This window comes from Cavia porcellus, unplaced genomic scaffold, assembly GCF_034190915.1.
Source record: "Cavia porcellus strain 051 isolate PalLab524CR breed Dunkin Hartley unplaced genomic scaffold, mCavPor4.1 scaffold_1, whole genome shotgun sequence".
Classification (NCBI taxonomy): domain Eukaryota; kingdom Metazoa; phylum Chordata; class Mammalia; order Rodentia; family Caviidae; genus Cavia; species Cavia porcellus.
Window position 1 is genome coordinate 174,612,209 of NW_026947484.1, and position 16,899 is coordinate 174,629,107.

Sequence of the window (16,899 nt, forward strand, 5' to 3'; positions counted from 1 at the left end):
CACAAATGGGGCTCACCTTCATGTCACCTATAGTACATGCAATAGAGCTTTTAATGATAGAAACATTCTGCTGTGGCACAAGTTCCATAGACTTGCCATCACAGTTATATGTAGCTTTTTATAGTCTGATTTTAAAAAAATACCAGCTAGCCAAATACATATATATTAGAAAGCATTTCTTTGACTACCTTTTTGGTATAATCAAAACAGAGTATTTAAAGTTTTCATTAGATACATAGGATTTCAACTGTCTAGACAAAAATGTTGTTGACATGCCTGGGAACTAATACGGTGTAAGGTGGAGACTAAAAAACATTTGAACTGTTTTTTTTTTTTTTCCCACTCAGTAGGAAAATACAATTAAACATATTATGCAGGGATAATAGGAATTTATGTCTCACCAAAACATTGATCAATGAAGCATGATTTAATGAAAGTGCAGTAAGAGAATACAATTGAAAATAAAGACTTGCTCAAAAATCGCAGAGAGAAGCCATGTGGCGGTGGCACACACCTATAAACCCACCACTCAGGAGGCTGAAATAGGAGGATTGCCGAGTTCGAGGCCAGCCTGAAATGCATAGTGAGACCAGGGCACAACAAACAAACAAACTCCAAAAACTTCAGAAAGCAGATGCACAGAGTGGTAGGTAATAAAGTATGGGGATAGAAATTGGAAGATCATGGTTTGAGATCCAGCTCTCGAGAATTACTAGCTGTGTGACCCTAAGGATTTCACTCATTCATTGATTTGACATTTATCGAATGCAGGTACCATGTGAATCCCTGTTCTAAAGAAGCCAATCTGATGGAAGAGGAAAACATGTAATTAATCAAAATAATCTGAGATGCATAGAGTTGATTAAACATGGGTGTTGATTAAAAAGGCAACAGAAGAGGTAGGGTTGAGGAATGAGGGTTTGTGGGCACATAGGTATAGCACTCTTCTTTCATAATGGAATAACTAAATTCTAGGTGCTCTAAACTGCTTTAAAATTACATAAACATTTATCACAATTGTAGAATAATTTTACTATCTATTCAGGGAAAGACAACATTGGTAAAGTAGGTTCTTTAATATGTCACTGGATACTAGCATTCTGCTCTCTTTATGTTCCTTCCAAACAATTTGTCATAATTACTTTTGAGAAGCGGGCTTCCATCCCATTATACTGTATTGCATAATGTCCTCAATCTACAAAAGCAAGTTGTGTACAAAAGCTTAGGGCCATTGTGTAAAGGAAAAGTGGTAGGGTGGATCCTTTCCAACCCTTTCCTTCTCTGCAGGGGTTTGCATTCCTAAGGATGCCCCCTACCCTGCTTGGGGATGTTACCTAAATCATGAAATGATATTACTCAAAGCAATAGAACTTCAAAAGCATTTCCTTCCCAGTGCCTACTATAAGATTCTTTTTGGCATAAACTGCCTGTTGTAATGGGTTAATGATCAGACTTCTGACGACTTTTCATACATAAGTCACAAGCTACAGGAGAGCAGTGAGTTTTCAAATGGCTTTGTTACGCTAAGACCTGCACGTGCAAGAACAGGCACCAGCAGCCTGCTGCTGCTCTCCTACTCGCTCCCCAGTCACACCTGCTTGGCCAATTGGCAGCGCTATCTGGATGCTGACTTATTTGACATCTTCTGGGTCAAGTTATCTGGTCACGGTAAACAATTTTCAACTGATAACTGCCATCTTCTCTCTCTTGCAGCATTTCTGGGGGGAAAGTTAAAGAATCAACAGCCAAATTGGAAATAGGAAAAAGGAACTGACTCATGGATCAGAGTCTCTTCTAAGTCAGTATAAATAGTTCCCTTCGGAGCAGTCATTTCATTTTATTCATCCTCAATCTGGAAGCTTTATTTTTCTCAATTAAAATTTGAGATTATAATCCAAAGAGAAGCTGGACTGAAGTTTCTAACAGTTTAGTAACAGTGCTCTAAATGCTCTTTATCTTATTTAATCTTCACAACCCCTTAAGAGACTACTAAAATAACAATGAAGGGATTCTCACATGGAGTAGAGCTATGCAAACTATTTGTTTTCACTTGATAAATTCCTAAGCCATTTGATTTTTTTTACATTAGTCATGTCATTTAGAATGAAAATTTTCATTTCCTACTGATTTAACTGCAAACTTGTCATCTTAGACTTCGAAGTATCTGAAAGATATGGTTGTGAGAGTCCAATTCAATTTTAATATACAACTTTTCTGAGTATATTATTATACTCTTTGTAAACTATCCCACTCTCTTAACCAATTTAACAGACAATACACTTGCTAGACTATTCTCCAGTATCACAGGATCAACACTCTTTCCCTCAGTGAAGTTGTATTCTCATCAAGGTTGTCAGTTGTGTTTGTTCGCAGAACAATGTAGGCCAGTTGTGATTACTATTGTACATATATAATTTAACTTAGTACTATGTAAATCAATGAAGTATAGATAGGAAAAATGCTAGCTAACACTAATTCAGTACTTACTACCTGCTAGGCATTGTTCTTAGTGCTTTATGTGAATTACCTAATAATCTTCACAAGAACCCTAGGAAATGATACTATCATTATACTTGTTTTACAGAGGAAGAAGCTGAGCAACTTGCCCAAGGTCAACATAACAAGTAGCAAAGTGATTTAACTCTAGAGATGAAGAATATCACTACTAATTCAACATTAGTCTCTATAGTAGTTGTTTTCTATGAAAAGCAAGTAAATACTTAGAAAAAATAAAGGTGAATCACACAGACACACATAGTCTGCTGTTAGGTGTGGGAGAGTCACTATAATGGCTGGGAGGAAATTTTATAAACACCTAGAAAGATTCTGTACTCACTGCAAGTGACTTTAATCACTTTCTGTTAAAGAACCATAAATGATATAGGTCAGGGATTGGTAAACTGTTTCTGTAAAGGGCCAAATAGCATAAACATTTTAGGCTTTGTGGGCCATGTGGTTTCTGCTGTAAGTACTCAATTCTGTTTTATAAGATGTGGCCATAGACAATATGTAAATAAATGAACATGGCTATTTCAGTAAAACTTTGAAACAGACAGCAGGCTGAGATAAAACTGGGATGTCATTTGATAATCCCTGAGACCCACACACCAAGAAAAGACTGAAGGCTCAGGTTAAAAGAATGGAAAAGAATTTTTGTATCTTAAGTTAGAAGTATAAAATATGTGAGTAACGAACACATATGTGAATCCCTGCTTTAAGTTTTTCGAGGGGAAGTTAACCATTGTCCTAACTTTGTAATATATGAGGGCAACTCCTGTCTTGTATGGAATTTGTGCCTCTTTTCTTGCCTTTATGTATTTGCCAAAGCAGCCATTTCAACCCGGAAAGCCCTTCTTCCTTACATCTATTTGAAATCCTACTTGTCTTCAAAGCCCATTAGCTAACTCTATCATCTCCTTCAGACTAGATATGATCTCTTCCTCCTTTGAAATCCTAAAATTAATTTCTTCTTACACTACTTACTTTGGTTTGTCCTCTTTATGGTTACTTGTGTATTCTAATTACCTTCTATTTGACTATAATCTCTTTGAAGGCATTTTCTTATCCTATATAACACTCAGCAAACTGACTTACATATAACACTCAGCAAACTGCAGGCTTTCCGATCAGAGCTCTTGAACTGTACTCTGGCTTGTTGTTGTTATTTTATTTTTTGAGATGGGGCACCACTATGTAATTCAGGCTGATCTTGACATTGTTATGTAGGCTAGGTTGGCCTACAGACAACACTCCTGCTTCCATCTACTAGGATTATAGGTATGCACCACAATGCCCAGATTTGTGTTTTGTTCCTTTTTTGGGGGAGAGTGTTTATTTTTTATTTGAGACAAAGTCTTACTATGTAGTTTAGGATGGCCTTCAACTCCCTACATAGCCCAGGCTGGCCTTGATTTCACCATTCGCCATCTTCCTGCCTCAGCCTTCTGAGTGCTAACATTATAAGTGTGCACCACCATGCCTGGCCCACTCCTGGCTTTGAACATTGGCATTCTTTTGCTTTTAGTGTATGAGTAAACAGAACACTATACTAATCTCCTCTATTTGAGTCATAACCGTGTACCATATTTATAATGTAACTTGATTTATAATTTTATCAATTTTAAAAAGCAGTTGAGACTAGTATGGGTGTACCTGTGTATAAAACTCATACTTGAGCTGAGTGTAGTGGTGCATGCCTATAATCTCAGCACTTGAGAGGTTAAGGCAGGAGGATTGCTGTGAGTTTGAGACCAGCCTGGCCTAAAAAGTGAGCTCAAGGCCATACTAAACTGCATAAGGAGACCTTCTAAAAAAATGACAAGCCTTCCCCACCAAAAAAAAAAAAAAAAAAAAAAAAAGAATGGAAGAGCTCAAATATTTCCTTGACATTTTAAAAAATCAACATGAAAATATTTCCATGCTGGAGTGAAGAAGGATTAGGGAGGCTATGTATCCAGTTCATTTTTCCCCCCACTGAGAGGTAATGAAGTTCACATTCTAACAGAGCTTCAACAACAAGTCATATTCTTGTGCATTATTGTTTTAACATTGTCAGTTTTTGCTGTTTTAACCATCTTTATCTGTAAAATAAACAAGAAGCAGACCAAGGGGCCTATCTTCAGTTAAACAGAGAAACAATTTAATTACAAAAATTACAGTTACATATAATATTTCTAGGTATTGTATTCCTCACTACCTCCTCCCCTAGAATTTTAGACAACAGTACAATCACCTTCAACTAACAAAAAGAAACTATGCTACCCAGATAGTTCACAGCCATTATAGCATTTTTATCTTTCTACAAGCTACCTATAAAAGACAAGAGCCATAGGAGGGTTCTCTGGGTCACACGGGGGGGGGGGGGACAGGCAAGTTAATTAAGGAATAAGGAAATAAGAGTAAATTCTATTATTCAATCTAATAAACAATTTATGAGAATCCATTGTGGGTCAGGAGGCTTACAATTTAGTAGAATACAAAGTATAATAAAAACCTCAACAGAGTAAATGACAAACGGTACAGAGTCCCCTAGGAGGAAGCTACCAGTCATTTCAGTATCATGCAGATAAATTAAAACATTCAGGTAAGAGACACCTGTAGTGCCAGCTTGACTGAGAGGGGAACCCGAGGGTGAAATTCCTCTAGTGAGATTGGTGCAAATGGACGCTACACTAGGACACTATCTGCTTGGCTAAGCTAGACATCAAACAAAATTGTGCCAAGAATGACACCAGGTTAATGAAAGAGATACTTATGTAAAATATAAAGACGGTGGAAATTGGAGGCAAAAAAGTCGATCACAATGGATATTGACTTAGGACCTAGGCGGGAAAACTCAGCAAAACCCAGGCCTGAGCTTGAGCTACACTGGGGCTTTTCCACCTCCAAAATGCTATCACCCCTCCACAAGACTTTACCTGCGTGAACTGCATGCAGTAAGGGATCTTTCCTTTGGAGCAATAACTACTCCAAAAAACAACAGTGTTCACAGCTAGTAAGGTTTTCGTTCACTCACCAATTAGGTAAATCATGTATCAAAGGACCAGGAATCTATCCCCAGCCTGTCCTTTATTCTGTCTAAGCACTTACATAGTGCTTAGTACCTTCTATTCCTTATCTGCAAATTCTGGGAGTATGGGGAGACTGAGATTGGATTCAATGATCTCTGAGGTTTAAAAGCTTCTCGACCAAACCGGCACCTGGAGACACCGGGCACACGGGCCACTGCACACACTGGAAAGCAGAGGCGTCCATCAACTTGCCTAAGGTCACCCAACTGTGTTGCTGCAGGGGCCAGGCCAAGGCTCACGTCTCCAGAATTCCAGTCCCGAGCTCCTTCTCCTTCCGCCCAGCAGAGACAGGCGGCGGAGGGTCCTCGTCCGGAGGGAAAAGGTCGGTCCCATTCCCGCGCGGTGAGAGGGGGCGGGGAGGCCTTACCTTCCCAAGTAGAGTTCAGCCACAGACTCCTCCCTCTCAGAACCCGAATTTGTCACCCTCTCCGGACTCCTCAGAAGCCCCCGTCACTTCTGTCCGGCTCGACGTGTCCACCACTGCTAGAGGCCGCGTGTTCCCGCCTCTTTCCCGCCCCCTCGACTCGCTGACCAATCCACGCACAGATCCTCGGAAATCCGCCCCCTCGTCGCGTTGGAGAGGCCTTACACCACAAGACGCTCGACCTCTCATTTGCCTTTGCTCCACCTTCTTTAGAGTCCGTCTCCTCTCCACTGAGCTAGGGTGAGAGAGTTTGCCCTGCCGGAAAGTAGCACGCCGCCGCGGCGTTTTACGACGTGTGCGGTGACAGGCACTGGGTACAGCCGGCCTCTTCTGCGCCTCGGGGAAAAGCCCGCTATGTTCGGTGCCGGGGACGAGGACGACACCGACTTCCTGTCGCCGAGCGGCGGGTGAGTAGCAGAGATGCGTGGTCCAGAGGGAATGGCTGAAACCGAAGGAAGATTGTATGGGTTAGATCTCTTCTCAGGCCTCACCTCAACTTCCGGGTCCAGGTCCTTGCCACATTCCAGTGCTTGGACTTCCCCATCTGGGCTGAGTTCGCAACTGTGCTGAGTCTGTGGATCTGGGTCCTGGGCCCAGCATCTCCCGTGACACTCAGTGTGACCCGAGGTTTCGCCCTTTGGTTTGTGAGTCACAATTTCTCCAGGAAAAGGGGGCAGATTGCTGATGAGACTGCCTGCTTCAGTATTTATGAGAGTCAGTATGAGGCTTTCTCTTCACTGTGTACAAAACGGTGACACTTTAGAACCAGCACCTGGTGATTCATTCAAAACCAGTATCAATTCAAAATCTAGCTCGGATGTCATATTTTGTGGTGCTTTCCCTTCTTCCACTGTCCCCAGCAGAATAAATTCCCCTCTCATGCTTATTCCCATGACTGCCTTTCCACACTGGACCTACTAGGTTATAAACCCTGACAAGAAGGAACTGCTTATGTTGTTGGTTTCTATTTAGCACCCAGCATAGTACCTGGCACATATGGATGCTCAGGAAGTACCTGTTGAATGAATGATAGCTTTGAAATTGTACTCTATGTCGTAAAGCTTAAAACCAATGTGAAAGACTGCATTCATTATCCTTTTGCCATAAACGTTATATATCTACATATATGCATTATATCTATTTATCTGTCCGTCTGTCTGTCTGTCTATATATGCGTGCCTGGGATAGAAGTCTTCAAAGATAGGCAAAGCTTTATTTCTTTCAATAATTAGCGTTTTCACTTATGTTGTGTCTGTGGATACCTTGACTTTAAACTTATTAGCTGCCAGGTTCTAGTCTTTGCAGAGCCTGTCTTTGAAAGTTTGAGCATTACAAATTTTGTGCATACTGAAGAATGCACTGAAAAATGGTAAATACATCATCATATGCTCCTCATTGTACATGTAAAGAGGTTACAAAGATATTTAAGCTGTGGTATCTTCCCTCAGATTGCTTCCAGACCTGTTGAAGACATCAACACATGAATGACTATAAAATGATTAACTTACTTTCTGTCATTTATTCTCCCTCTCTCTTTCCCTCCCTCCTACTTCCCTTCCTGTATTCCTTTTCTTCCCCTTCCCCCCTCTGTCTTTGGACAGGATCTTACTATATATCCTAGACTGACTACAACCTTTGATCTTACTGCCTCAACTTTCCAAATGCTAGGATTATAGGCATGCATCTCAATGCCTGGCTCTCTTTTAGTTAAATAGAATCTTTTGACACTCACCTACTAGCTCTGTATTATGTACTTTATATCTTCTTTTCATTGTCACTACATTGTTCATCCCTTATTCCCATGTTAAATGATCTGCATCCATTTAGTTCCACTTTGATTTTTTTTTAGTTGCTCAGTTATTTAGAGTTAAGCCATCCATCAGTTCCTTTCTTCCCTATTTCACTAAAAACATTCATTAAAATCTCTATACAGTCCAGCCTCCCTGCTGCTGTTGTCTATGTAGTCAGGCTTTTGAATTAATGTTTTTTCATACACACACTTGTTTTGTGTGTAGCTGTATGTTAGGCCTTTTGAAAATACCCAAGATGTACTTTAAATTCATATTTTTTACTATGTGAAAGTATTTGAGACAAGTCTGCAAAGGAATGTTAAACTCATGTATTAGGCAATCCACTGTGGACTGAAATTATAGCATAGGCAATACACAGTCGTATACCCTTTTCTAGATTCCAGATCCAAGATAACTTCTTGGTGAGTCAACTATTCTGTTATCCTGAGCAGGCATATCAGTATCTTGAGGCACTTTAAGTCTAGTCATGTGACTAAACATAGACAACAGCTAATTTGATGATAAAAGACTTAAGAAGGTTAAACTGATTAATTAATGTGTTCCCCAACAGTAACTAGGAAAACAATCCAACATAAGATTGAGAATAGAGAAAGTTTATCAGCATTCTTGGATTCTGCTATTTCTCTTTCGGTTTCTCCAAGGAAGTAGAATACATGTCCATGGACACTACAGCTGCTTTTCAGTTCCTCTTTTATAACTGTAATTTACTTTAAATATACTTATTTAAATTTTGTTTCTCCTAACTATAGGACTTACTTGACCCTTTTTAGTGTATTCAAGCCTAATAGAAGTGGGAGTATTAGTGCCTAAGTTGGTTGTCTAAAGTTTCTGGGTCTCTTAAAGTCCTGGTTAATTTATAATAGTAATTAGAAGGTATCCTTTTTGTTTTTGTTTTATCTCAGTTCTCTCCCTACCTTTGTAGGGGTAGGTATGATATGATATGAAGAAATATGTGAATGCCTACGTAGTGCATGATGTTTGGCTTCAGCTAATAATCAGGGTGTTTTTGCTTTTAGACACTGTGTTGTGTTTTTTAGTCACTGTGTTGTCCTAAACCCTGGGTTCAAGTGATTCTCTAGCCTCGGTCTCCTAAGTATTAGGACTATCAGTGGTACAACTACTACAAGTGTGAGCTATACTACCAGTGTGTACCACCACTACTAGTGTATTAGACTTTTTGAAAATTTCCTAGCATGTCACCATGCCCAGCATTTTACAGAACATTTTGAAGGGACAAGTTATGTATATATTTATTTATAAGACATATGTGTAGGGAAATCTGATTATCATAGTGATGATAAAGTATAAACTTGTAAAAAAGATAACCACAGAACTAACTGATCAGCAAAAGGCACTGTATATTCTATAAAAGATATGGAAGAGTCTGCATTCTTCTATTGATTCTTCTCCCTGTTAGGAGTGTGACTTTGGACAAGTCACTTCCCATTCCCATTCTTCTTTTTTTTTTTTTTGGTACTGGGAGTCAAACTCATGACCTCACACTTGCCAGACAGGAGCTGTACGGCTAAGCTATATCCCTAGCCCTCACTTCCCATTCTTATCCCTCCATAGCCTAATCTCTTAAATAATGATATTTGTCTTTGAGATCTTTTCCAGTTTGATAGTTTTGTGTTTATGTTAGTATCAGTTTATAATTCGTGCATTGATCAAGCATTCTCTCTCCTTTATAGGAGTATCTAAGTTGAGTAGGCATTTGGATGTGTTTTCAAAGCATATAAAATAGTATGTATTTATCAACAGGCACTGTACTGAGGGAAAAATATATGATCATATTTACTCCTTGCTTCTGTGTGAGGTAGTAGTTTTAATTGTTTTACTCACCTTACAAATAAGAACAGCTCAGAGAGGTAAGTTGCTCAAGACTGCACAGCTTTAAAGTAACTGAGAGAGCTTGGAGTTAAAGTCATCAAGAAGATTCCAACAAATCTGTCCATTTGACATTATTGTCATTATACAAGTAGATGCTGATGCCATGGTTCATAAAAGAAGTTCTTTACCAACAAAAATATGTAGTTATTAAAATACATCAATATAGCATAAATGCATGTTCTTGATGAGAAAAAAATATGAAAGTGAGGTAAGGTAAAGACCTTGGTAAATAAATTCATTAACTAACATTTATTTTTAAAATATGACTAATGCCATGATGACTTTACACATTAATTTTATTTATTTATTCTTTTTTTTTTTTTTTTGGTTTTTTTTGGAGATAGAGTCTTGCTGTGTGGTTCAGGGTGGCCTTGAACTCACAAACTCACTATGTAGCCCGGGCAGGCCTGGAACTGAACTCGATCCTCCTGCCTCAGTCTTCTGGGTGCTATGATTACAGGTGAGCATCACCACACCCAGCTTCCTATGAATTATTAACAGAAATGTTCAAATCTAGACTTAGCAAACTCCTTCTTGCCAACATAGGAAGATTACGTGCATTTGAGAGCACCTTAGAAATGGAAAAATTTAGTAATTCACAAAAACTTACACTACTACGAGTGTATAGCATTCATTTTTAAATCTGAACAAGAAATGGAATTAATCCAAAAGATAATTAGATTGACCTAGCTTTGAATTGATTTTACGATGATTACTTAAGTGGCTTTTAGGACATCTGTGGAAACAGTTTATCAGTGACACTTTAGACTTTACTTTGAAAAAGAACGTACTTTTTTTTTTTTTTTTGTCATTTTTCTTTTTATCGGTACCGGGGATCGAACTCACGATTGCCTGCTTGCAAGGCAGGCACTTATGCCGCTGAGCTAAATCTCCAGCCCCTAAAAGAACGTACTTTTTTTAAAAATTAAGTTTATTGATACAATTTAGATATACGTACTAATTATATTCATTATAGTGAAGTGTATCTGTATATGATATATCTGGATTCCTTTTTCCCCCAATCCTCTTCCTCTCTTCAACCTGTCTCCCCTTATTTACAAAGCTTTGTTTCCATTTTATCCTTCTTTTATCACTTTTTTCCTTTTGGCTTCCTTCTTTTCCCCCTCTGCCCTCCCTAGTTCCTCTTTCCTTTTGAACAATTCTTTCCTATTTCACAGTATCTATTGTACATTTTGGTCTTTATTTACTTTTTCAGTTTCTCACACCAGGGATACAATGCAATAGTTACATATGTGTTCAGTTTATTTCACTTAAGAGCATGCTCTCAAGATTCATCCATTTACCTAGAAATGTCTCGTTTACCCTTTTTGGCTGGGTAGTACTCTATTTTATATATATAAAAAGCACATACTTTTGTTGATTCCTTGGTTGATGGGCATTTGGGTTGTTTCCAAGATTTAGCTATTACAAACTGTGCTGCTGTAAACATGGGTACTCTTATATTGCTGTGTTATGATGCTTTTAATTCAAGAAGATACCCAGAAGGGGTATAGCTATGTATTCCCAAATAAACTAAATAGGACCTATAATCTTAGTTTTTTGACAAATCTCCACATTGATTTTTACAGTGGTTGTACCAGTCTACACTCCTACCGCGATGGAGAAGGATTCCTTGTTCCCCACAGCCCCTCCAGTATTTGTTATTGGTTGATTTTTTGATAATAGCCATTCTTTCTGAAGTGAGATAGAATCTTGGTGTTTTAATTTGTATCTCTCAAATGACCAGTGATACTGAGAAGTATATATTCATCTCAGATAGCCACTTTTGGATTGGGTTTTTAAATTTGGGGGACTGGACTATTTTTTAATTTTTTATGTGCTCTAGATAGTTTGTCTGAGAGATAATTGGGTAAAATTTTTCCCGCTCTGTGGGTTGTCTCTTCACTTTGTTGGTGATTTTTTTTTTTTTTTTTTGCTATGCAAAAACTTTTTAATAGGATGAGATCTCAGTTATTCTTTGTAGTATTTTTTGTGCGATCAGGGTTTTGTTCATGAAATATTTCTCTACACTTAGATCTTCAAGAGTTCTACCTATTCTCTCTTCTAGCATGTTTATTGTTTCTGTTTTAATTTTTAGATCTTTGATTCATTTTTATTTTAGTTTCCTGCATGGTGAGAGAGATGGCTCTAGTTTTAGTCTTTGGCAGATAGAAAGCCTGTTTTTCCAGCACCATTTATTAAAGAGGCTGTCTTTCAGGGAAGGTGTTTGGCCCCTTTGTCAAAGATAAAGGTGGCTGGTTGTGTTTGGAGTTGTTTCCGCATTTTCTAATCTGTTCCATTGATCCTCAGTTCTGTTTTTTTTTACTGGTACCATGCTGTGTTTTTTTTTTTTTTTTTTTATCACACTAGAATTGTGATGCCCCTGCCTTGCCTTTGTGGTCAATAATTGTTTTTGCTATTTAGTGATGTGGAATTCAGAACCAGACCAATTGGAGACATGGCACCAGGAGGACTTTAGAAGGCAGTTTTATTATGCTAGCAGGCTGATGAGAATCTCAGTTCTGAATCTTCAGCCCCAACTTAAGGTTACCAATCATTTAGATGTGTTTCCAAAAGGAAGTTCAAAAACAGATTAACATAATATCCTATGGTTGGGTACACATGTCTTTATCACTAATTGCTAGGCAGAATTCACTCTTACAGAAACAGCAAACTAAATGAAGTTACTATTGTATAACACAGAAAAAGAATCTGTCATTGTCTGAAACCACGCAGAGTGTCCTTGAAGTAATAACTCTCTGGGACTTGGAAGTAAGTGAAACATTTCTTCCTTGCTAAATTTATCTTGCAGTTGGCATCAGGAGTGTCAAAGCGCCTTCCTTAAGTTTGTAGCTTTCTAACTATAGTAACAGGCTATGTCTCCTAGTCTCATCCTTGAACAGTGTTAGAAATATGCTTAGCATTAGAAATACAAAGTTTTAAAATTTTCTCTGCATTAAAATAGTTTCTACACTAGATGTTTTCTGGTTCCAAATGAATTTTAGAATTGTTTTCTCTATTCTGTAAGGTATGCTAATCGCATTTTGATTGGGGTTGCACTAAAATATTAATAAGTTTGGGAGTATGGCTATTTTAACTGTTGGTTCTTCCAAAAGTTAAACAAGGAATATCTTACCATTTTGTGATATCATCTTTGATTTCAACAGAACATGGTTGCAACATTAAAATAGCAAACTGTCTTAGTTACTTTTCTCTCCATGCTGAGTCCATTACAATCCACTCCTTGTGAAGTTGGCAACCAGAAACATTTCCTTAAACTGGTTTCCAGGTACAAAGACATGCTTATTCTTATCATTTTACAACTTGAAAATTATAACACAAATTTAACAATCCTTAAGAACTAGTAGTAAGTTTATTAACATTGTATTAGAACCATAACATTCTGCCCCTGGTCCCCTGAAGATTCCTGCACATCCCTTCATGCAAAAGGCATTTAGTCTATCTCTAAGAAGTGACAAAATTCTAACAGTTTTCAACATTGCTGAAAAGTCAAACACCCAAATCTCATTCAAAATATAATGCAAACTCTTCATTGCACACCCTGATATAAATGAAAAAACAAAACAAAACAAAAACCACTTCCAATATTCAATAGCACAAGATAAATATTTTCATTCCAAAAGTTGTAAGTGGGAATACAAGGGATTGGGAGCCATGCAAAACCAAAATCCAGCAGGGTAAACATTAAGCCCTATCATGTCTAGTGTGTGAAGCAATCTGTGGCACATTGTAAGCTCCAGAGAGCTTGCAAGGTTCCACCTCATGGCACTTTCAGTGGTCAGAACTCCCATGGCTTCTCTCTTGGACTGGCTTTGCTCCCTCCTTGCAGCTTTCCTTAGCCAAGCCATATTCCTGGCTTCTTCAGATTCCTGAGTTCCCCTGCATCTTTGGCTTCACTCACAGCTTCCCACACTGCCCTGTCAGGGATACACTGCTTGCTTTTCTCTGAAATTGAGGTGGAAATCTTTTTAACTCCTCAACTCTTGCTTTCTGCATCCTCCTAAAAGCAGTGTCACATGGATGATGCTATGGTCTGCTGCCAGCTAGAGCAGTAGCCAGGCTTCTCTCTCTCTTGGCTGTAAGAGTTAAGTGTCTGGATTGCTAGGCACTTGGAATCCAAGTCTGAGGAACGAATTTTTATGATGCTGCCATTCTGGAACATGGTGCAGCCCCTGCTATTCTGGAACAGGTGCTCTGTGGTTTTCTCTTCTAAGCAAACTTTCACTTTTGCAGTTCTGAGGCTGCAAAGGGTGGAGAGTTGCTGCTTTGTGATGCCTTCAATCCATCTTTGCTATTCTCCTGTTCCTTCTCAGCAATAGTGATTTCCTCAGCTGTACCTTTGTAGTCTACAGCTTTATCAGAGCTTGTTTTCTAACCAAATTCACAATGTTTTAAATCATCCTGCTGGACTCTTTGGTCTTGATTAGCAACACAAATCTGGCTAAAAGCACTCAACAATAGCCATGTCATATTTCAACATTTGACTGCCATTTCTTCTGCTAGATTAGCTAATCACTGCCCTTAATGTTAGTCTCAGACAAAGTCCCTACACATGAGCAAAATACAGACAAACTTTCTTCCCAGCCATAACGTATATATATCTTCTGGAGTTCAGCAGCCAGCAGCCAGTTTTCTTTGTCTCCTCTTTGTCTCTCCTCCCTCCATCTTTGATCCCCTTCCTGTTTGAGAAAGATCTATATCCCTGCTAATTATATTTTAAATAGGTTCTAAGTGTGTAAATTTTTATTACATTAAAGATACTGCCCAAGATACTGTCTTCTGCCCTTTGCACAAAAACCTCCTGAGCCTAGTCTTCACTGGTTTTCTAGTCTTTTGAACTGACCAGAATCTACCATACAGAGCAGCCTCAGAGGTTCCAGCTCTACTCGTCCAGGTGATATCTCTGAACCTTTCCAAACTCCTCACACAAGCCATTCCCAAAGGCTCTTGAACCGCATAGCCCAGTATAGTCCCAGCAGTGACCTCACTTCTCTGGCACCAAATTCTGTCTTGGTTACGTTTTTTTCATTGCTGAGACAAAATACTCGGCACCCAAAATTAAGGAAGCAAAGGTTTATTTAACTCACAGTTTGTAGATGTATCAATTTGTAGAGGGGCAGCACTTCACGGTGGCAGAAGACAACAAAAGTTGAGCAAAAAGGGAGCAGAGCAAGCCTTTTCCTCTCTTATATTATAAGCAGGCTACTACCCTCTAGGCAAGTGTAACACTCACACTGTTTCCCTGCCCTCTTGCCCAGGATGAGGATGTTTACAAAGTGAGGACCCTGATCCACTGCCAGGGTTCTCAGTTAAGTTTGTAAACTTTTCAAATTTCTACAATATATCAACCATTACACAAACCCAATATCCATAGTTTACTGAAAATTTTTTTATATCACTTATTTGCACAGAAGCAATTATATATTGCTTTTCAATTTTTATTTTGTATTAGTACTTGTTGGGTATATAATGAACATTCCTCTTGGTATGTGTACAGAACATATCTTCTTTCTTTATTTTCTTTGTCTCCTCTTTGTCTCTCCTCCCTCCATCTTTGATCCCCTTCCTGTTTGAGAAAGATCTATATCCCTGCTAATTATATTTTAAATAGGTTCTAAGTGTGTAAATTTTTATTACATTAAAGATACTGCCCAAGATACTGTCCTAGAATCTTACTATTTTAGAAAATCTATTCAGATTGCCCTGGCTAAAAGGAACAAGTGGTTTCTTCTAAATTATTTAGCATATGTTGATATTTTACTTAAGTGAACTCTGCTTTTCCTCAAATAATATACTTGCAATCTCATTTAACCCTATTAGTCTTTAAATTAACTATTCTGTTTTTTTTTTGATGTGGGGGATTGAACTCATGACCTCACGCTTGCCAGGCAGGCACTTATGCTGCTGAGCTAAATAAATTCCCAGCCCCTGAATTTAGCTATTCTGGACCCACTTACAGGAAATTTACAATAGATTATTTCTGAAAACAAGGTAATATTTTCAAATCACAATGAATTTGTTTTGAAAAATGCTAGTATGTATTTATGTGTATGTTAAAGTTATTTTTAAAAAGCCTAAAAGAGTTGGGAAAATGCAGTGTTTACATCCCCTAGGCTAAGAATGTTTTTTGGAGAAGAGAAGATGAATTAGATTAAAGTTCCTTTATCCTTTAATCCATTTTGTGTTGCTATAACAAAATATATGGATAACATATAAATAAATTTATTTCTTACCCTTTTGGAGGGTGGAAAGTCTTCCAGTATCATGGTGCCAGTATCTGTGAGAGCCTTTTTCCTGCAAACTCACAGCCTAAAGCTCTTTTTATAATAATTCAGTTTTGATGAATTTATTAGGACTGGAGCAGAGTCCTCATGACCTAAACATCTTGACTTAGGTCCCATATACTAACAGTATTCTGTTGTGTATTAAGATTCCCACACACTCTTTAAGGGGAACATATTCGAACCGTAGTATTTATTAACCATGTTATATACTAAACTCTGGGCAAAATGTGCAGTCATTTGGTGATTATAATGAATAATTAGTCATCATGTTACATAATGATTGATGAAATAACTTCTATTAATTTCTGTACAAAAACTTCCCTTGTGTATTTGTCTGATTTCTTATCACTGAAACATGGTTCCCAACACTCACAATTTAAAAAGACATTTAATTTTTTTTTTTTTTTTTTTGTACTGGGGTCTGAACTCATGACCTCATGTTTGCCAAGCAGGCACTTCCTCTGCGGAACTAAACCCCAGCCAGAGACATCTAATTTGAACATGGTTTCAGGGAATTAAGTCCTTGGTTAGCTGGCTCCAAGACAGAAAAATCATGATGGAAGGGTATAGCAGAGAAATGTTGCTTAGTTCATTACAGCCAGGCAGCAAAGCAGGAGAATAGTATCAGAGAGGAAGGGGCTAGGCACCAGATAAACTACCCAAGTCATGCCTCCGTGACCCACTTAGACACACCCAGAGTGCTTTAATAATCCCTGTGGCAGCTCAAGCCAATCAAGTTGGCACGATTGACCTAACCACCATGCTGTTTTATATCTTATATTACAATTTACAAATATATATTAATGTCTGATTTCCCCATGAGACTGTAAGCTTGAAAACAGAATATAATTTTGCCACCAATGTATACCCAGTCTGTACTGTAGTACCTGATGCATATT

At 38.2% G+C, this 16,899-nt stretch overlaps 2 protein-coding genes across 3 annotated transcripts in view; one reads left to right on the forward strand and one right to left on the reverse strand.

Moving 5' to 3' along the window:
• Slc31a1 (solute carrier family 31 member 1) overlaps window positions 1-6,161 on the reverse strand; it is a 62,105-nt gene extending 55,944 nt beyond the window's left edge. Inside the window, exon 1 of the mRNA XM_003463793.5 lies at window positions 5,938-6,161. The gene's annotated coding sequence lies outside the window, so the exon portion shown is untranslated. The remainder of the gene's footprint in view (window positions 1-5,937) is intronic.
• Window positions 6,162-6,233: 72 nt separating this feature from the next.
• The window catches only part of Fkbp15 (FKBP prolyl isomerase family member 15), a 69,062-nt gene continuing 58,396 nt past the window's right edge, over window positions 6,234-16,899 (forward strand). For both annotated transcript variants that reach the window (XM_063260516.1, XM_063260520.1), the window contains exon 1: window positions 6,234-6,401. In XM_063260516.1, the coding sequence (XP_063116586.1) occupies window positions 6,349-6,401 (53 nt within the window). In that variant the 5' untranslated portion in view covers window positions 6,234-6,348. The remainder of the gene's footprint in view (window positions 6,402-16,899) is intronic.